The sequence below is a fragment of the Mchenga conophoros genome, linkage group LG1 (assembly GCF_057382185.1).
Source record: "Mchenga conophoros isolate Kocher_MC1m ecotype Shallow Benthic linkage group LG1, M_conophoros_male_GT1.1, whole genome shotgun sequence".
NCBI classification, from domain to species: Eukaryota; Metazoa; Chordata; class Actinopteri; order Cichliformes; family Cichlidae; genus Mchenga; species Mchenga conophoros.
In genome coordinates this window covers 21,232,240-21,253,604 of record NC_140526.1, presented here as the reverse complement: position 1 = coordinate 21,253,604, position 21,365 = coordinate 21,232,240, and the positions used below count along the sequence as shown (strand labels likewise).

Below are 21,365 nucleotides of genomic sequence, written 5' to 3'. Positions count from 1 at the left end.
GGTAGCAAAAACACATTTTTAAACAACTAAACTGCAATTCTTCCATCCCCAAGTGAAAGCCCCAACATGTTTTCAGCAGGTGTCTGAAACCTAAACAAAACCATTAGCAAACCATTTCCTGAAAGAAAGTGATTTGCAAAAAATTCAGAAAATGGTCTCAGAGTTCAAAGTGACACCATCACAGTGCTTACTTTTTCCAACCAACAGCCTAAAGCTGGAATTACTGAAATGGAGTGGAGCCCATTTGCATGTTTAAAAAGTGGCAACTGTGAAATTTTGCAGCATTTGTATATACAATTCAATCTGAAGAGAGATTTTTCAGTTTTTGTGATGCCACTCTGAGGAAATTTATACAAAAACGTCTAGTTAAACATTGTCTGTCTTGCCTTGTGTTCCTCTGTCTGACAGATGGTTTTGAGAGTGTTTGAACTCCCAACAGTTATCTCTGTTATCTGTGCCACTTCCAGTATTTCTGTATTTGTGATTTCTAAATCTAACAGGGGTCTGCATTATGAAAGAGGATTTGGTCTTACCCAGGCAACTTCAGGGTTAACCCTGGGTTTTCCTTATTGTCACCATGGTAACTTATGTTGCAGGCCTAACCTGCTCCAAAGCAGATCGTGTTCCTAGATTAAGAGATAGAAAATTACCACTTGCTGAACAATTAGAGCTCAAAAAAATCCTGTTACCATTCCTGGAAGTCCCCCAGACTTCTGTGCACAGATAAAACAAAGGTCTAAAGTGTTTTAATATCATCTAAAGTCTTTGTATTTCCCTGATGAGCAGCAGTACGATGTTTAGAGAAGATAAACACAACTCTTTGATTTCGTTTCCTGTTTGCTGAAAAAAATATTTTTTTTATTTTTAAACTACAACTGATATTTAGATGGGCATAACATCTTATGCTCATCAAAATATCAGTTTAATGAATAACTCCATCAGATTTTCCTGTGATTTAATGACAAAGTACTGGTACTCTTAACTTCTACAATTAGCATTTTGCCCAACTTTCCTCCTGGATTCAAAGAAACAATGTTATTAATTAAGTAGGTCTCTTCCAGTCTTAACATCAAAATTGTTTGGATTGCGCACATTTATGCAGCACTTTTAACGGTAAATGACTGTAAAGTGCTTTTCCTCATGACACAGTACTAGCAGTGTAACAAAAGTGTCTAACTTCTTGATGTTTTTCTAATATCATAGTTTTATCTTCCTGTTTAGGATCAATCACACCTCTGCCTGTGGACCGTTTTTGTAATAAGTCAGATGATGCCAACGCTAACCCCTTCCACGTGAGTGCACTTGTAGCTAGATTGAAAAACTCTGGGTTAAATTATCAAGCTGACAACCGCCTTTGTGTAACTGCTTAGCCTGACTGACAAGTTAGAGCAATTGAAGCCAATAATGGAAAGTTATCCTGGGTGTGTTGAGCTTTGTAGCACAGTGTGTATACAGTCTTTTTTGATTTTTAAAATCCTGTCCTGTCTGCCAGCTTTTGCAATCAGAATTGTGATCTAAATGCATTTTGGTTCCAAACACACTTTGCTTCAGCAATAACAGCTATATAAAATCTCTACAGGCTCCTGTTGTTCATGTGAATCTTTTATCTCCTTATTTAATCATTTCTATTTGTGTTATTTCACTTATTACACTATATGTTGTATGTCGATGTCTAAGGCAGGACAGGCAGGAAAAAAAAGAAGCAGAGGGGGGGATGGGGGACATATAATAAAATGATAAAGCACAAATAGAAGTGCACAGTGTATCGCCAACTGCTGTTGCTGTAAGAAAAGCCAAACACACAGCTACTGGAACACATAAATCAAAAAATATACAGATACATAAATCAACAGTCTTCTTGTAGTGTGAGTGTGTGTGGGCACGTCCCAGGGCCTCGGGGGGCACACCCCACCCTACCCTCTGGAGTCACCCAAGGCCCTGTGTGAAATGTGTTTGTTGATTTGATTGTAAGCTTGAATCCTCCATCCATCCATCCATCCATCCATCCATCCATTCTCTTCCGCTTATCCTTTTCAGGGTCGCGGGGGCGCTGGAGCCTATCCCAGCTTGAATCCTTTCAGCTGATAATTACTGCTAGATTGACCTGTTATTTCAAATACTGACCTCGAAAAAAAAGGCACTGCACTCTATAATTATTAGGCGTTATTTCAACGTTATATATTACAAATATTCAAAAATATTTACATTTAGAAAATATCAATTTCAGATTTATTCCAATATTTTCCACAACTGTACAGCTCAATCGCATAATAAACCTACAAACCCGAGACACTAAAATAAAAAATAATTACAGCAGGGACAGATTCTGAAAGCTTGCTACACAGTAGCAAATATTAACAAGTACCCATTACATATTTGAAGTCAACGAAAATCTGACTGTACTGTATTTACCACAAAATATACTAAATATACTACATTGCCAGATCTGAAAAATATCTGCCAACTATGGCTGTTCCTTTAGGCAAAATAAAATGTTTAACATTTATGATGTGATGTCGACCGGCTCTTTAGAAGACATCGTGGCTCTCAAAATGAGTGCTCCCGCTTCCCAGACTTTCACACACAGAGACTCACACTTGCATACACAAATGCACACAAAAGAGACGACTTCATTCAGTCCAGTTGCTATTGACTCCAGTGTTTCCTTCGGCAGTCAGTCATAGGGAGCTGCTAAACAGCACATTTGTGATGAACCATTTCTGTCCAGTGCATTTCTGCAGAGCCAGTTGGTAGCCAAACTCATTGTCACTGCTTGCTACAAGCTCTAGGCATCTCTTTGATTTCCTGTTTTGAATGGATCCTCCCTGAAAAGATAAAAGCAGGCTGGTTAAAATTGTGCCAGAATCCAGAAGAGACAAAAAAATGTGTGCACAATATAACCTGCCTCTTTTTAAACCCACACTGCTGTGAATGGTTATAGATGTAAGCTACTGAGGAGCCCTAAGCTGGGGGTTTTTTTTTTGGCTGATTCACACCATCCTCACTGGGCCACCAGATAGCATCAGCATGGTTAAGGGCAAAAACAGCAACGTGATTACCAGCTTTGTCATTAGCTTTTTTCCTAGCAAGGCTCTGGATAAAAAAGGCTTGACTCAAAAGAGGAAAACGAGACACAAACACAACAACAGACATCCCAGACAAACAGGAAGAGAAATTGAAACCAGGGCATGAAGGACACAAACACCTCATATTAGGTTTCAGAGCTATTACAATATTGTTTAAAAAAACACCTTCATTTAATAGACAAGTCTTTGATTTATTGGAGGATGGGACATATGGAGGAAGAGCAAAAACTAAGGTCCAGCAATTTATAAACTTTAATATGACATCTGCTGCCAGAGTCTGAACAGAATGAGACCATCAGCTCAGTAAAAATATTGAAGCATGTCTTCATGAAATGAGGCAGGATTTTCTCATTACAGTGTCTGACAAAGGGCAAGTGACTGAAGAGGAGGCCTTCAACCGTCAATACAGTGTGGAGAGGGCTGTGTGGGGAGAGCTCTTTTCAGTGCTATGAGAGGAATGCAAAGGGATGTGGGAGGAAAAAGACCCAAGGATTGGACAGCCTGTACAGACCTGGTGCTAAATTATTCTTTCAATGTCTTCACGAGTTTTGGCCCATGTGTGAAGTCCAAGAGACATTTTTACAGATAGCAGATTTGCAGTAACTCTGGAAGTGGACATTTAAAGACCATTAAGACATGCACCACCCGATGGGGCACTGTGTGGCACAATGAAGGAAATAACCTAAAGGATTGGAGCTGTATAGGCACAGATCCCCATTCCTGATATAGAAACAGAATATTTTATATGACAACAGCCTGCTATTCATTTAAGATACTGTTAAGATATGATTTGCAAGGTCAAATCTCATAATGAAATCTGACTACAGAAGCAAAAAATGGAAAATGAGCTCTATTACTTCCACAGTTTCAGCCCTATGCTCATCATCAGGGTGCTCGAACCCCAGTAAACAGGACCTACACCGAGATATGATTATTGCTATTATTTAATAAGGTGGCTTTGTTTTAGTGTAACCAGCCATTGCACTAACTTACCCACAGTATCCTAAATTCTCACTGCTTACATAACAGTTAATGTCTAATAAGCTTAGACTTCAAATATAGAGAACAATGGCTGCTCTATTTAGAGCAGACACCTTCAAACTGTCAGGTTTCCCTAACCAAGAAGAGGAGGATTTTTTCCACAGGAGGGGGAGGGGGGCATTAAACACGAGGCACAGCTATTGCATGAGGTGAAGGGTACCAGAGGGGCACACATGTCTTCTCCATAAGCAGATATAGCGACAGCTGTAGCTGTGATACGATGTAGAAGAATATTGCAACAAATAATTTGGTATTTCCCGTGGGCTGACTGCATTGAGGGGGTGTGCAGTAGCAATATAACCCCCCAAAACACTTTTCCCTTTTCATTTATTTTTATTTTTTCAGGTTACGTTTGTGTCATTCTGAACATCACACTATTTGAGGTTTGTTTATAAATGTTCTCTGATTTTTGAAATGAAAGCTGGGATTAAAGCCCGTCCTCCTGTGTCAGGTTGTACATCTGTAAGGCTGAAGTACAACATGCTTCCAGTCCACAGGCAGTCTGTGGACGGCCCGTCTACTTGCAGAGATGTTGTCAATCATGCACAAAGTATGTGACACAATTGGTCTGTCGCCTATTCTTGCTTTTGCTGTTTCTGGTCCATCAGGCAGCCTTAGAGAAGAGCGAAGTTAGAACATATAAGAAGCTGAAGTGAAATAAAATATAAAAAGCACTGAAAGGTTTGCACAGTGACTACCACTGTCTGCATTTGTCATGCTGTATTTTTTGATTTTTGATATATTTTTTTTTAGTCATGCTTCACTCTCTTTCCTATTCCGACCCACTTGTCAACCAATCAGAATTCAACAATAGACAGCATCATCCACATTCAGGAATGTGCAGGAAAATACCTCTCTCTTAGCTAACTATATGGAAATCCTTTTACAAATGGACACCATAAATTATGCAGAAGAGCTGAGGGGTGTATTATGAAGCGAGGTTGCTTAGGAAGCTATGCCACAAAAAATGTCTCTCTTTTTACCTGGCTGAATCACCATGGTAACTAATGCTGAACACATAACCTGTTTGGGAGCATTCTACTATCCTCCCAACACTACGGCTACTAAAACCACTGAATGAAGCGCAAAATGTGCATATCAATGTCGTGGGAGTGGTGATGCAGATATCATAAGTGATGTTATATTTCATTCTAATCTGGTTTTAAGTCTCTTAACAGAGAACACACAAAAAAAGATTAGAATGATCTGCCAATATGTCCACAATGTCTTCCTTGTGTCTCTTTCCTCTTCAAATGTGTCCAGATTAGAGTTTCAGAGCTCTAATGTGCAGTACTGAGAGCACACTCAGTGCTCAGCGAGTGATAAAATAATAAAACTTGAAATAAAATGCTTATTATACTGCTCTGTGTAATATTAACAAGATCAATGATTTTCTGCAGCATTATCCTATTTGTAAGTATTGCATTTTACTATTTTTTTAATGACCACTTTATCATCAGCATCTTTTTTATCATTTTTTTTGCTGATGAAACATCAAATGCCAGCACGGTGGCACGGTGGTTAGCACTGTTGCTGCACAGCAAGAAGGTCCTGAGTTCAATTCCAACACCAGGCCAGGGTCTTTCTGTGTGGAGTTTGCATGTTCTCCCCGTGTTTGCGTGGGTTCCCTCCGGGTACTCCGGCTTCCTCCCACCGTCCAAAGACATGCAGCTTGTGAGGATAGGTTAATTGGATAATCCAAATTGGTGTGAATGTTCGAATGAATGTGAGTGCGAATGGTTGTTTGTCCCTGTGTGTTGGCCCTGCGACAGACTGGCGACCTGTCCAGGGTGTACCCTGCCTCTCGCCCTATGAAAGCTGGGATAGGCTCCAGCGCCCCCCGCGACCCTGAAAAGGATAAGCGGAAGCGAATGGATGGATGGAAACATCAAATGACATGTGAAACTCAGAGCTTGAAGCACTAAACTGGGTTTAACAGAGAAAGTTGATAATGACCTTCATAAGCCCATTATCTCCAGCTGGAGTTTTAGTTTTTATCAAACTAGCTAAGGCTAAAAAAAGTGGTATGAATAAAAAACAAAAAGATTTTGTTGTAAAACAAAGGGGGCCTAGCAAAAAAAGTTTGGGAACCACTGAATTAACCTAACATGCATGTCTTTGGTCCAAAAATTACCAGTTAAAACATGTAAACTCCAGATTTACAGTGTGTTAAAAAATAAGATAAAATAATGATAAAACTTAGGGTATGTTCATACCTTTATAAATGTCTTTTTTGGATAATTATATAAATGCAATTGTAACTTAATCTGGGGATGCAGCTATTGTTCTGGCTCTTGCATGGAGGGATGACATATTTATTCTTATTCATGCCTGCAAAACAATTATCCCATTGATTTGCAAACTGGGAAAACAGGTGTCAATAAACACAATGCAAGACTTATTGGAATTGCTGAACAAACCAAAGACCTGGGCGATGATTCACAGAGCTGGAACTTGGCCATTATAAAAGCCAGAATCACTGTAAATCTGTAACACTGGGTGATAAAAGTAGAGACTCGGGGTTTTAATCAGCCAACTTGTCTACATGAAATCTTGGTACGCCTTCTTAAAATGTGTGGATACATATCATAGACAGGGCGGCTGATACTTGAATTGTAACAGTGATTTAAAAAAAATGCATCGCCCACAAATTATACAACCAAACCAAACTCTACGATTTAAGTTTTGTTTTTAATCTACCACCATGTGAGTAATCTACATGAAAGCAAACAATTCATTTATTTCTCAAACTGAGGACAATGGAAATCACACTGTGGCTAATGAGAGGCTTTTAGAGTAAGTAAAGGAGGTGAGGCAATTTTCCACATTTCATTAGAAAGAGATTAAAAATATCTTTATCTAACCAGGTTTTGTGCAGAACAGTGCAGCATTTGAATTAAGATAAATCAAAGTTTTTTCCCTCTTATTTGCAGAGCACTCCTTCTTTCAGAGTTGGAGAAGCTGCATCAAGGCAATCTATTTCTGCTGAAGTTTGACTCCTTGTGCAGCTAAAACTGTGTCAATAATTGATGGCACATTTCAGAGACGTATGCTCCAGCCTGGCTGATATGCCCTCATTCCACTTACTAAATTATACAAAGTTAACTAAAACTGCCACATTAAGATCAACAAGGGAATGTGTGACATATGATCTTGAGCGTGTGTCTGTTATGCCAAACCAAACAGACACAGGTCTAGAGGCACTGGAGTGAAAACTGTGCTGTCCTTGTTACAGCAAGCCTCTTTAAAAGCACTATTTTGGGATTTTATACATAAAAATGAATCTGATTGTACTCTGACAGCAAAGCAGAGGATATGTGGAGCCAAATGAAAGCACAAAGTAAATCAAAATCCCCCCAGTTCTATTGAAATACCACTGAGCTACTAATGGAGTGAGACAGTCATTAATTTTCAGTGAGTCTTTCTGTCCAAATTAGCTGAAGAGAACTTAAATTGTAAATTAGCCACCTACATGATTATAATATTTTCCTGAATACTTAAACTGATGCTTGAAGTCTAAAACCAAACAGTTGACTGTGTGGACTGTAGATTTTAGGGGATCCAAGATGCATAACGCAGGAGACAGAGAAGCGAGCATTTTATAGTGAGAACCACATCCAAAAAACACAAAGAGAAAAGCAATCCAAGCACAGACACAAAAGAGGAACACACACTGGACTTAGAAAATGACATGACAAAGGACAAGGGGAAGACAGGTCTATGTACTTTAAATGGAATGTCAGATTTTAAGTGCTCCCTTAATTATTTTTCAATTCAGTTTTATTTATATAGCGCCAAATCACAACGGCAGCCGCCTTAAGGTGATTTATGTTGTAAGGTAAACACCCTACAATAATACAGAGAAAACCCCAACAATCAGATCATACCATGTGAGCCAGCTACTTGGTGACAGTAGGAAGAAAAAACCTCAATTTTAACACCACAAACTACGAAAACAAAATGGGAAATAACAAAAAGACCCAACTAAATACTTAGACAAGAAAAATAACACTGAACAAAGAAAACGTTGAGAAAAAAGGTAATAATATCCCAAAACTGAAAAGCAATACAGCAATAATAAAACCAAGACAGGGATTTCAAAATAAAACCATTACAAGAATTCAAACCCCAAAACGGATGAGTCAAAACTTTAAATACTACAATATAGAAAACCCAAACTTACATATATAGACGAATGATTCAGCACTCAGAGATAGCGCACGGCCCTGGAACCAGGACACCATTAACACTTAAACTAAACTAAGTGTGTGAATGCCCTTTTTCTGCTATGACACCATTTTTACAAAACTATAAACACAACTTTCTTTCACAGGCTCGAGAAAAACATCCCATGGATGTGAATAAAGTCTGATGGCCTGACCAACAAGGAAGGTGAGATTAAGCTTCATTGATTCTGGGTTTTTTTTCCTGTTTTTTTTTTTTTTTTTAGTACAGTTTCTTTGACTTTCTTCTCAGGCACTTTCTATTGTTTGAGGGGATTTACTGAAACCTCTTTTCCTCTTATGTTCATACACATACACATTTTAATATCTGCGTGTATCTGTGTTTACCACAGAACAATTGTCACTGCTATGTGTTGCAAAATGAATGAACAACAGCCACAATTTATACTTTCAGTGAAAATTTGGTGCTAAAATGATGGATGGTAATAATGTGATAATGAGTTTTCCAGGAAGTGTTTGGAAGAGCTATTTAAGGCTTTTTCTGAAGATCTGTGCTGTGGGTTTCTTTTTTACCTGAGTGAAGAGCCAGTGGAGTTTCATACGCTTTTCTGCAGCATAGCTGCACTCAATGAGGCGGGGTCTGCTATTCACATCCACCAGGCACTTGTTGTCGTCGTCATCAATGGTGGGACTGAGGAGCCCGATGTGGAGCCGCTGAGTACTGGTGTAGTAAACATTCTGAAATAAACACAAAACCCAGCTATAAGCAAACTGCATGCTCCTTTACTGTGCATGTTCAGACTGGCGTGGTTGGCCCTTCTCCAGCTGTATATGCTATACAGGTGTTAAACTATGCAGCAAATGAGGCTTGCTCTTGGGTTTTCTTTCAGTATGAAAGAGAGATCTGTGAGGCTGATTTACATGCATTAAAGATGCATATTTATACTGCTTTCCTGACTGAACACAGGCTAAAAGATAGACGAGGCGAGGCAACAAAAGAAGCTCATTGTTAATTCAGGAATTGGGGGGGGAGAGAAATAATTGTGCTTTCTCTGATGGAAACCTTCCCAACAGCTTTTTTCCAAGGGCAAATGTTTGCTCATATTAAGCTGACAAAGCTGTAAATCATTTGCAAGAATGAAGCAAAGGAACGAGTTATGTATTCACTGACACAAAACTTGCTTTGGTTTGGTGAAGAGCACAGAGTGAAAAACACGACGTCTTGAACAAACATAATGTGCTATGCTGTGTACCGATGATTTGAATGTGCTCAATCGTGCAGGGGTGGAAGGTAAATAAGTAAACTCGAAACTCTTTGATTAATTAATTACATTTTTAAAAAACTAAAAACATGTTATGTTAGCACTCATTTTTTTTTACCAGAGATATTTCAAAAAGATAAAACTATATGACCTTTAACAAAAAAGAAAATGCAGCTGGACGCCTAAAGCAATAAAAAGAAATTAATGTCGCTTTGTTTTTTCCCTTCTCCCGCTAATCAACTCACCAGATTTATCTAGTGACCCAGTGGAGGGGCACAACACCCACATTGGCTGCCACAGTATCTAACTGTGTAGTCCAGAAAACAGTTAAAATTAGCTCCACGCCTCCACCTTGACCAGCCATAAAAAAAGAATAAAATGCTACTTACACATCAATGGATCAGTATCAAGTGTCTGACTAGACCCCTTTGTATGCAGAGCGAGTACAGCTTTACACGTTGTGCTGTCAACGCTGTGGTTTTACATGAGCAGAACTGTGACTCTAGTATTTTCACATTGTTTACTAGTAGACTTACAAAAGTAAAGGATCCGGGTATGTATACTGGAAGCTTAAAACAAAGGGATAAAAACAAAGCTCAAAGGTGAACACGTTAATTGTGTAGCAGAATTTAAATGTTAAAGAGGTGCAAACATCAACGGAGTAGTGAAATCACCAGAGTTCCAGAGTTAAACTGAGCTTGAAGCAGACAATTACACAGGAACTATGTGGATCTGGGGTACAGATTACCCACATCATCCCCTCTATTATCAGTCAAAGATACTCAAAATACTTTCTTTTATTAAAGTTTTATTAAAAACACAGAGTTAGATTGTATTACTTTTACTCTAATCATATTTGTCTCTTAATTCCCAAATTACTTCCTGCCTCTTTTGCACCAGGCATTAAACAAATCTGATAAGAGTGATTAAAAAAAAAAAAAAAAATCAGTGCTGCTCACGTTTGGAAATGTGCAAGCTGCCAGGCCTTTGTGGCAGTGGCTTCTGTTGTTGCTGTGCTTAAGTCGGTATGTTTTATTACTGCTCGAGCTAGCTGGAGGGCTGTATGTTTGCTGACAACATGTTCTACTGTGGGAGTGTAAGCTTTGTATTACTCTTTCTTTCATGTGTACCTTGGCAGGTTTCTTTTAGCACATTTATGTACTGCTTTTACCACAGCACTTTGGACACAAAGCCTATAAAAGCAACATCTGCAGAAAGTAGCTGACGCTTAAAATGACTCATTCTGACCGACTAGAGCATGCATTTGCAACAGTCATTGTATCTGTACCAATATAAAAGCAATCCAGGGACTAATTCCTCCCGATGATGTAACACTGAAACATAAAAATAGAGCAGACCAGATTTGTCTTGCAGCAGAGATCCCTAATCTCATTAGAAATGCTGGTGCTACTCCAATCCTTTGTTTGATATGCCTGGATTTATAGCTCAAAACAGATTTATAATTAACAAGTTTTTAGTTATCTAGGCCTGAAAAAAGAGCTGTTTAAGCAGAATAAGGAAATAATAATTATTAACATTCCTAAAGCTTACAGATATATCACCGAAGATTTCTCTGGGAGTCTGAAGCACATCCAGTAGTTTCATTTAAATAGAGAGGGATAATGTCAGATCAAACCACACTCTATGAGACAAGTTTACAACCATCACAGCAAGGTTAAACAGTTTGAAAACAACCTGCTCAGATGTAATGGAATCGATATGCTGGGAGAGACTGGAGAAAGCAAATGATAATCACGCTGTACTAACATTTGAAGACACAAACTCCCTCCTATTTGAGCTGACATATATCCTGAATAAGCAGTTCAGACAAACAGCAAATAAAAACTGATTAAAAACAAAAAGACAGAGTGTAAACAGAAAGCTGGAGAAAAAGATCAAGGTACAAAATATTGTAATCAAAAACATGGTCTTTGCAACTTGTTTTGTTGATAATGTGGAATTTTATTCCGAGCTGAATTCCTTCAGGAAGGTTCACAGCTAAATTGAGGTGTATTGCGATTAGAGACAAGTTTAATATGTATTTAAAAACACCCGGGACTGTTGCTAAGGTTATCTTGATAAGATAAAACAAGTTTGGGTAAGACAACCCAAGATATATAGGTATTATATTCAGTTTTAGTATTTGCTCCATGCTGAAGTGAAGCGGAGACAGAGAGGATGTTTAGGAGAGCACTAACCTGTGGTGTCATCCCGTGGCAGAGATACAGGATGGGCATGTTGTCATTGTCAGGCCCCTGGTCCAGACACAGATCAGTCTTCAGAGAATTTTTCAACTGGGGAAATGCACAAAGAAACAAAATTTAGTTTTTAAAGTCAGTACTATGACTGTGTTTACATGTGGCACAAGCAGGTAACACTATAAACTAAATGAAGTTTGTTATGTTACCTTTACATCCTTTAGAAATATGTGCTTCCATCAACAGTAGTATCTAATTTCTACAAGGTTCACGCAGCGAAGTGCCGAGCTTCCATTCAAGCCTGTCATAATTAAAAGACAACTCGATGCGCTCTTTTCTAGTACAGCTTGATTTATTCACCTCCTTTAATTTATTGAAGTAGCTACAAAGAAAACTGAAAAGAAACATGCGAGAAAAAAAAGATTTTTGCTGTCCTGCAGAATTACAATTGTACTCAAAGGGAGAATTCTTGACCACCCTTAAGAGTTTAACTAACTGAGCAAAAAAAGGCAATTATTTAAGGTGGTAAATTACATGTCACTTTATTACTCCGTCGATTGATCCTGGTACCATTTTATAATGCTTGCTGCAGCAAGTGTCTTTTCTTTGTCTGAGAGAAGTCCTGTTAGTTCTTCAATTTGTTACTCCAAATGTGTGAAAAATCGATGGTGTACGGAGGACACTGCTACAAGACAATGATATTTTCTGTGCTGTTTTGTATGCATGGTCAGTTTTATTTATTATGCTGGAGTATGTACTGATTATGATGCTTTTGTAATCCAAAGTACTACATGTCAGAGTCTAAGGAGCTTGGAAAGAAAAGCATCTGGACTTCTTTAAGTTGCTTGAAGACGTTTCACCTCTCATCTGAGAAGCTTCTTCAGTTCTAAGGTCAAATGGTGGAGAGTCCCAGATTTAAACCCTGTGGGAGTGTCCCCCTGAGAGGGACAAAAGGATCCCCTAATGATCCTTTACCTAATCACACGAGCCAAGGTGTGAAAACGGGTGTAGGTCACAATCAGCCAAGGTTTCGGGTGAGCTCATTGTGAAACCTGGCCCCACCCTATCATGTGATTTCCTGAGGTCAAATGGTCCAGGATGTGAGTGGGCGTTAAGGTGTCTGGGAAGGGATCTCAAAACTGGATTGTAGATGGCAGACAGTTGGTGTTGCAAGCCACCGCCTCTGTTCAAACATGGTCGTTCACAGTGGACATAGATGGCTTCTTTCACTCTTCTTTCAAACTATCTGGCTTCTCTTTCCAAAATGTGAACATTGGCATCCTCGAAAGAGTGACCATTGTCCTTTAGATGCAGATGGACATGTCAGAGTACTACATGTTTGATCAATAAGCCAAAAACAGTCCACGAACAGAGCGAGGAAGCTCTGTTCAACTCTGCACTGCATTATTTCTTCTTCCATAGGGGAGGAAATTATTACCGAGACAGTTAGTACTTCCTGATGCAGTGCTTGTTTTTGCTTCGAAAATACTTCTACAAAACTGTGTAAGTTTGGAGCTAAAAACCCAGAAAGACAAATAAGAATTACACTCGCCACTTTATTGGTTATACCTGTTAACAGGAAGCTAAAAACATGAAACATGATTGTATAACTTGAATATAACCAAAATTGAACAATTGAAGGTTGGAAAAACACTGCCTGGTCTGATGAATCTCAATTTGTGCTGGATCAGTCAGCATTTGATCAGTCAGAATTTGTTCTGAACAACACGCAAGCATGGATCCAACCTGCCTCGTATCAATGATTCAGGCTGGTTTGATAGTGTGTGGGAAATTTCTTGGCAAAATTCAGGCTCCTTAGTACCAAGTGTACATCTGAGGAATGTTTCCAGCACCTTTTTGAATCTATGCCACATATAATTAATGCAGTTCTGAAGGCAAAAGGTGATCCAACCCAGTACAAGCAAGATGTAACTAATTAAGAGGCCAGAGAGGTTTACATCCCACAGAAACCATCTAATACCAACATCAATCATACATCTTCACTGTAACTCACAGAATATGAGGTTTAAAGCATAATTACAGGAAATACAGAGGAAAATGGACGTGAGTGGGTCGAAAGATCTAAACATGAATCATGTTCTGAATCCTCTTAAACTAATTTTTACTCTATAAAAATGTAAATCAGAACTGTTACGCTTCATGAACACGACTCAGATTTTGAGGCCCAGAGGGTTATTCATGTGCGTCATGACAAAGGTTGGCAAGATTGCAAGATACAAAGTGCACCGCAGGGAGCTCAGGGATAGTGGTTTGAGCAAGGAGTGAATTAGGCAAAGATGTGAGATCAGAAGAACACAGTTGCTCCGGGGATGTCTACTCGTATCTGATAATCAGTAGATCCACAGGCAGCACATGGCCACATCAACAGTACAGGTCTAAACTATTCTAAAGCTATAAAAACAATAAATATGTAACAGTAAGCGACACCTATGGGAAAACAGTCACGTTGAACCATCAGGACCTTTAGCTTTTGAAAGATGATGCATGAAACATGTTTCAGAAAATATGTGGGTGGAGTATTGTTACAAGAGAGATTTAAAAATGAAATCCTTCAGATTTGATTGGACTGCTCTAATGTGTGCACAGCAAATACAAAGCTGGATAGGAACAGGAATTAGATACAAAGCTGTAGAGGACAAGATGAGGGAGAAATAAATAGACCTGAAACACGTGAATTGAAAATGTGAGGACATTTTTGGCTGTCGAAATAAAAATGATCAGCTTACCACTTTGGTCAAGACTATGAACCCATGCTCAGAGGTTTAAAACACTACAGATGTGTTTTATGATTGAGCAACATCTTGTTTCTGTTAATTAATGCCGCAACATGACAACAATTAAAAAAATAGCCTACAACCCAACCCGATATCACTGCAAAGCGTGTAACAGAAACACCGGGCCACCGTTTCCATTTTATGCTTTGCTTCTTCAAAGTGTGAAATGGACACGCATGCAGAAGTTTCCATAACAGCAGGCGGAGATAATATATTTAAAGCCAAGAAGTCACTAATGAGCAAGGAAGGTATGAAATACATTCCAGGGTCCTTAATCACTGCAAACAATTAAGATAGGCGGCTAATATGTATTTATAGGGCTGTGCGATATGACAAAAATCTCATATCATAAGACGTTTATCGTCCTGACAACAATATAAATCACAAAAATGTAATATTTTCTGTAAATTCTGTGACGCTCGGGCAACTCGACTTGCGTGAAGTTTTTCCAGCTGGGCGTCCTTTATCTGGATTCGAGTGTTTTAACCGATGCATGAAACTATACATTTTCTTTCAAAGTTTGAGTCTAAGGTTTATTTTTTAGCACCTAACAGTTCTTTTTCTTTTTTCTTTTTTTTCTTCTCATCCGTAAACTCTCGGCATACTTTTTCACGTGATTCAGTTTTATTTGAAAAGTCTCAACAGGATCTTGAGCTTTATTGTGAAAGGTTTAGTAGAAAACAAACAAGCGGACAGCGGAGCCACGCGATGGTTTTACCATCATTGTTGCTAACAACAACATGTAAAAACAGGCACTTGTCCGTGTGGTTATATTAAATATAAGAGAAAGAGAGAACTTTAAGAAATTAATATAGCCACTACAATGACCATCAAAATGATGAAAAAATATTGCTGTAAACAGTTTATTTTACGACACCACGAAACAAACGATAGCGTATTAGGAAACGATAGAAGTTTTTATATCGTATTTGTATTTGTATTTGTATCTTTATTTATTTCAGACATAATAAAACAAACAAAAAAACCAATATATACTCGTCTACATGTATTTTCATTTACGAATATGAATATATGTGTAGATATACACACACACACGTATTTGTACAGACAAACAAGAAAAATATAATAAAATAAAACACATTCGTCTAACATGAGATAACAGTTGTTTGGTCTGAAAAGGAGTAGGAAGAAGTATGCACATACTTATTAACTCCTACCCCTGCTCAACATCTTATTAATCCCACATATTTACCTAATTCTCCTCATCACATATTCCACACAATACACAAGAAAACTTATATCAACAAGGCTGGCACGATATTTATAATTTAAATACGAGTTGACATATTTATACATACAATGGGTGATTGTCTTTTTCAATATCATATCCTTCCAAGAGTAATTTTCGAAGTGTCTTTATGAACTTGCCAATTCCTGAGCATTGCTGTAATTCTGCAGTAAAGCTATTCCACAGTTTTACTCCATAAATAGTTACGCAAAAGGTTTTAACATTTGACCGTGCTTTAAGAATCTTCAGATTCAATTTACCCCTTAGTTCATAGTCTCCTTCTCTGTCATAGAACATCCTCTGTATATTTCTTGGTAACATATTGTATCTACATAATTTTTGCCGTTTTGTATTTTATAAGATCCATAAACTTCAATATTTTTAATTTCAAAAACATGGCGTTAGTATGGTCTCTATATCCAGCTTTACTAATTATCCTGATTGCTTTTTTTTAAATTTTACATATTGGTTGAAGTGAAGTTTTATATGTGTTTCCCCAAATTTCCGCACAGTATTCCAAATATGGCAATATAAGTGAACAGTAAAGTACCCGGAGTGATTTGGAAGGCAAAAAATATTTAACTTTACTCAGTATGGAGACACTTCTTGACAGTTTAGCTTGTACATACTTTATATGAGGTTTCCAGCAGATTTTGTTATCTATTATCACACCCAGAAATTTTGTATCCGAAACTTGCTCTAATTCGACATTATTTACTAATAACTTTGCTTCGGCATCTTTTTTATAATTTCCAAATAACATAAATGTCGTTTTTTCCAAATTTAATGATAACTTATTTCTATCAAACCATGTTTTCAGTTTAATCATTTCTTGTGTGACAATTTCCAAAAGTTCTCTCCAGCACAAAAAATATTTGTATCATCTGCAAACAGAATAAACTGTAATATATCTGATGTTCTGATGATGATGATGGATACTTTATTGATCCCCATGGGGAAATTACTTGTTTTTCTCTGCATTTGACCCATTCACTCAGTGAAGCAGTGGGCAGCCCACTAAGCAGGCGCCCGGGGAGCAGTGTGTAGGGACAGTACCTTGCTCAGGGGTACCTCAGGGTAGCCGTTAAGTGGATTCGAACCGCCGACCTTCCGATCATGGGGCGACCACTTTACCTACTGAGCTATCCCTGCCCCCCCAGCTACATATATCGTTGATATAGAGGATAAACAGCTTTGGTCCCAATACTGACCCCTGCGGAACTCCACAAACAATGTCCATACACTCTGATTGATGTTCCCCAATTTTCACAAATTGTTTCCTGTCTCTCAAATAACTCTTTACCCACTCTAACACCACTCCTCTAATGCCATAATACTCCAATTTATCGAGTAATATTTCATGATTAATTGTATCAAAAGCTTTTTTTAGGTCGATGAATATACTAGCTATACATTGTCTTTTATCTATATTGTTAGTGATATTTTCAATCAGTTCTATTAATGCCAATGATGTTGATCTATTTGATCTGAAACCATACTGACTATCCGTTATTATTTTATGTTTGTCTATAAATTTGTCAAGTCTATTAATAAAAACCTTTTCCAGTATTTTTGAAAATTGAGAAAGTAGAGAGACAGGCCTATAATTTGTGAATTGGTGTTTATCACCATTTTTGAACAATGGTGTTACTTTAGCTATTTTCATTTGTGTCGGGAATGTACCAGTTTGTATGGACAAATTGCAGATATGTGTTAAGGGTTTGGAAATGCCCTCTATCACTTTCTTGACTATTTCCATATCTATGTCATCAGAGTCTGTGGAGTTTTTTGTTTGTAATTTCCCAACAATATCAATGATTTCCTTTTCTTCTACTGCCGTTAAGAACATTGAATGAGGATTGCGATCAATGAGTCTGGTTTCTTTCTCTACCGATATATATCGTTATATCGAACAGCCCTATGTATTTAGATGCTAATGTGTTAATAATGTCTGTTTAAATTCTTTCCTGTGATTATTTTCATGTTGGCTAAAAATAAAATGTCTCCCTCTGCTGGTACTGCAGCCTTCTGCAACTTATTGTGACTTCTGCATGGAAATGGACATGGTGGGCTTGTGCGCATATTACCCATTTTGGCCTGATACTGGGTTATCCAGCCAGAGGTAATTCATCAGATCATCAGTTTATCCAGTCTTTTCTTTTATGACCAAATACCTGTGAAAACTAAACAAATTTTCATTCATTGCACTTTTGACTTTGTGCTAGGGCAGATTAGCGAACATTAGGCTAACATTAGCTAGGCTAACATAGTGAATGTGATAAACATTACACCTAATAAACAGCAGAATTTGCAGTTTTATTTATTGTTAAAAAGTTTGTGATTCCCACAGCTTCATACACCAAATAAAGCAGCGGTCCCCAACCTTTTTTGTGCCACGGACCGGTTTATGTCCTATTACAAGCATGGCCCTTTAAGGGTGAAGCCTGATGGGAAATGTATTTGGGATGTGTGTAGCGGGACTGCCCTGGTGTAGTTGTGTGGAGAGAGAGACGAGAAGGGGAAAAAGTAACGGTTAACAACAGAAGAGACGGAAAGAAAATTAGTAAAAGGAATATAATAACTCCCTTGGCAGCCAGAGTTGTGTCGGCGATGCTCGCTGTGAGTAAACTGTTTCAGCCCACTGTACACGGTGTGTTTGTGCGTTGGAGAAGAAATAAAGTTCGGTGAAGCAGTTTTCCTACGCCTCCTTTGATCTTTTTACTAGCGGAGTTGACCTGTACAGTAAGCTAGTTGCCGGCTACGAGCAAGTCACGGAACCTTCAAGTAACTGCCAGAGGTTTCCTTACTACGGTTCGGGGTCGCGGATCTGGCGCGGTAACGGTCCTACAATATTTTCACAGACCGGGCTTTAAGGTAATACAACAAAATAAAATCTGTACCGGTACCAAAAAAAAGATGTATTCATAATACATGGGAAAAGACACAGGGAAACTGAGTTAACGATAAAAACGATCAAAAAATAGCGATAAAAATTGATAAAAACCCTGAAAACCATAAATTTCACACCTGAGCCTCAACTCTTGCTCTTGAAATAGTATGTAAAATGAACAGATGTAATAAAATTATTAAAAGTAAGCATTCTGTAGTGAATCTGATTATAAGAAGTGTAATGATGTTGTAAACAGAAAGTCAGTGAGATTTTAATATAAAGACAAAAATAAAAAACAGTAAATACGGCACAACAATGCTCTGTCCTTTTCTCTCCTACAGTCAGTAGGAATAACCCAAACAACCCATGAGCTCTTATGATCTTATGATTAGTCTAATGATTTTTGAACTGATATATCTTCTTGAGCCCCAATGCTCAAGAGGTATGCAACCCACAATGACTTCAAGTTTCCTTTAAGTCAATTCACTCAGTACAACACATAAGTGTGGGATATCATATCCTCGCGTGTCATGGCTGAAGAAACCTTTATTCACGCCTTTAAGGTGGATGACCTGTGATGACATACGCACAGCCCCGCCTGCACATATACCCCCTGTCATCACAGTCATCCCTCAGTTTTTACGCTCTTCACCTCACTGAGAATACCTCTGCTGATTTGGGCTAGCAAGCTGTTGCTAGTTAGCTCCGTTGTCTGCCGACTTGACGCAGTTGGAGCACTAACTTCGACTTTTCTTGTGCATCGTTTTGCTTTGCGCTTTGGAATGGACTCCAAACCTAAGCGAGTAAAGCAGAAATCTTTTGTCCACCCCTGTCCTCAGTGGTGCGGTTTCTGTTTTCACAACAAAGACCAGCACGATGCCTGCCCTGTCTGCCTGGGGATTGTCCATGCTATTGACAGAGCCGGAAGCCTCTACATTTTGTCACCAGCTCTGGTGCTCAACCCTGGAAAGATGGGTGACGTTTGTGGAGAAAGTCCTGGGATGGACGGCTGTTGCAAGGCATGACACTCTCCTCTCCAACTCTGGGGCCCCGGCTTCATCCGAATCCGAAGACGGATTAAATCACCCAAAAGCGATATTACTAAAACGTGGGACCAATACATAAATTTCCATCACAATAGGTTAACCCTCTGAGCTGTGGAATTGAGTGGAGAAAGTGGAGACACTGCTTTTCCCCCTCTGTTGCCGCCCAAGAGGCACCACTTAAGTTCTGTTCAGGTTGTCAGCCCCAGAAGGCGCTGCACTTTCCTAACACCGTCTCCCAAGCAAAAACCCCTGGCACACAAAATGTCTCAGGTTGTAACTCCTGGTTCGGGTGTGTTAAATGTTCAGGTGACCACATCAAGTATTCCCGCTGTTTTTCATTGTTCTGCCCCAGGAAAGGTGCCTCCAACAAAATGTGTTAATGTACATGTTACCATGTTACAATTGACAACGTCACACCAGCAGTGCTGCAGGTCATCTAGCTGGCTCCCTCAATGGCATGCTTGCGCCACCTCCCCGTGGGTATTGCGAACCGCAGCTATGGGTTACAGGTTGCAATTCCGTTGATGATTCTCGTTTCCGCAGAGTCATCAACACTACTGTTGGCAACGAGGCAGCAGTGATACTGAGGGAAGAAATAAATGCGCTATTGCAGAAAAAAGCAATATGAGTGGTCCCTGCTTCGGAGACAGAAAATGTTATTTTGTTGTTCCGAAAAAAGGGGGAGGGCTTTGTCCCATCCTCGACCTTAAGTATCTATGAACGTACAAGTTCAAGATGCTAACACTCAGACAGCTTTTGAATTAAGCCGGCCCAGGTGATTGGTTTGCAACAATCGATCTAACGGATGCCTATTTTCAAGTGGCTTTACACCTGAACCACAGGCAGTTCCTGAGGTTTGCATTTGAGGGCATAGCCTATGAATACCTGGGTCTGCCGTTCAGGTTGTTGCCTGCTCCTCGCATCTTTACAAAATGTGCGGAGGCAGCACTCAGACTCTTCAGAGAGAGAGGAACCTGCATCTTAGCCTATCTAGACAACTGGGCTCGTAGCTTGCTCCAGACAGCAAGCGGCGACACAGCTGTCACTGGTTCTGTCACACATTCAGACACTCGGTTTCTTTGTGAACTTTCAAAAGAGCTCGCCAATCCCAAGTCAGCAGATTTCATTCCTGGAAATATGCTGGCTTTCCAGACATGCACGTTTGTTGCAGCACAGAGTGGCCTTGTTTCATCGCTCACTGCCCACTGTTCTTGTCCAAAATCGACCACGATGCACCCTTGGGCATGGACGGGCTGGCGCACCAATGGCCAGATATGCTCCTGTATGCATTTCCCCTCTGGTTCTAGAGAGAGTGCGTTGGCAGTCTCTCTGATTCTAGTGGCCCCTTGGTGGCCCACAAGGTCGTGGTGTGCAGAGATAATCAGTCTGCTAGCAGCAAGTCCTTGGCAGCTTCTTCTCCGCAGGGATCTCCTCTTCCAGACAGGAGGAGAAGTGGTTCATCCGAGTCCAGATCTGTGGCGCCTATATGCTTACCTGCTGAAAGGTCAAACTTGGTTAATAGGGGCCTGCCACCTAGTGTGGTGGCGACAATTCAGAGCGTTAGGGTCTCATCCAATAGAGGCTTCAAGCAATGGTGCCAGGACCGCCACACTC

General features: G+C 39.3%; 1 protein-coding gene across 2 annotated transcripts in view; it reads right to left on the bottom strand.

Moving 5' to 3' along the window:
- Positions 1 to 2,212: 2,212 nt before the first annotated feature.
- Positions 2,213 to 21,365, bottom strand: part of galnt18b (UDP-N-acetyl-alpha-D-galactosamine:polypeptide N-acetylgalactosaminyltransferase 18b) — a 101,178-nt gene continuing 82,025 nt past the window's right edge. For both annotated transcript variants that reach the window (XM_085269791.1, XM_085269792.1), the window contains 3 exons: positions 11,772 to 11,867; positions 8,885 to 9,049; positions 2,213 to 2,825 (listed from right to left, as the gene is read on the bottom strand). In XM_085269791.1, the coding sequence (XP_085125917.1) occupies positions 2,679 to 2,825; positions 8,885 to 9,049; positions 11,772 to 11,867 (408 nt within the window). In that variant the 3' untranslated portion in view covers positions 2,213 to 2,678. The remainder of the gene's footprint in view (positions 2,826 to 8,884; positions 9,050 to 11,771; positions 11,868 to 21,365) is intronic.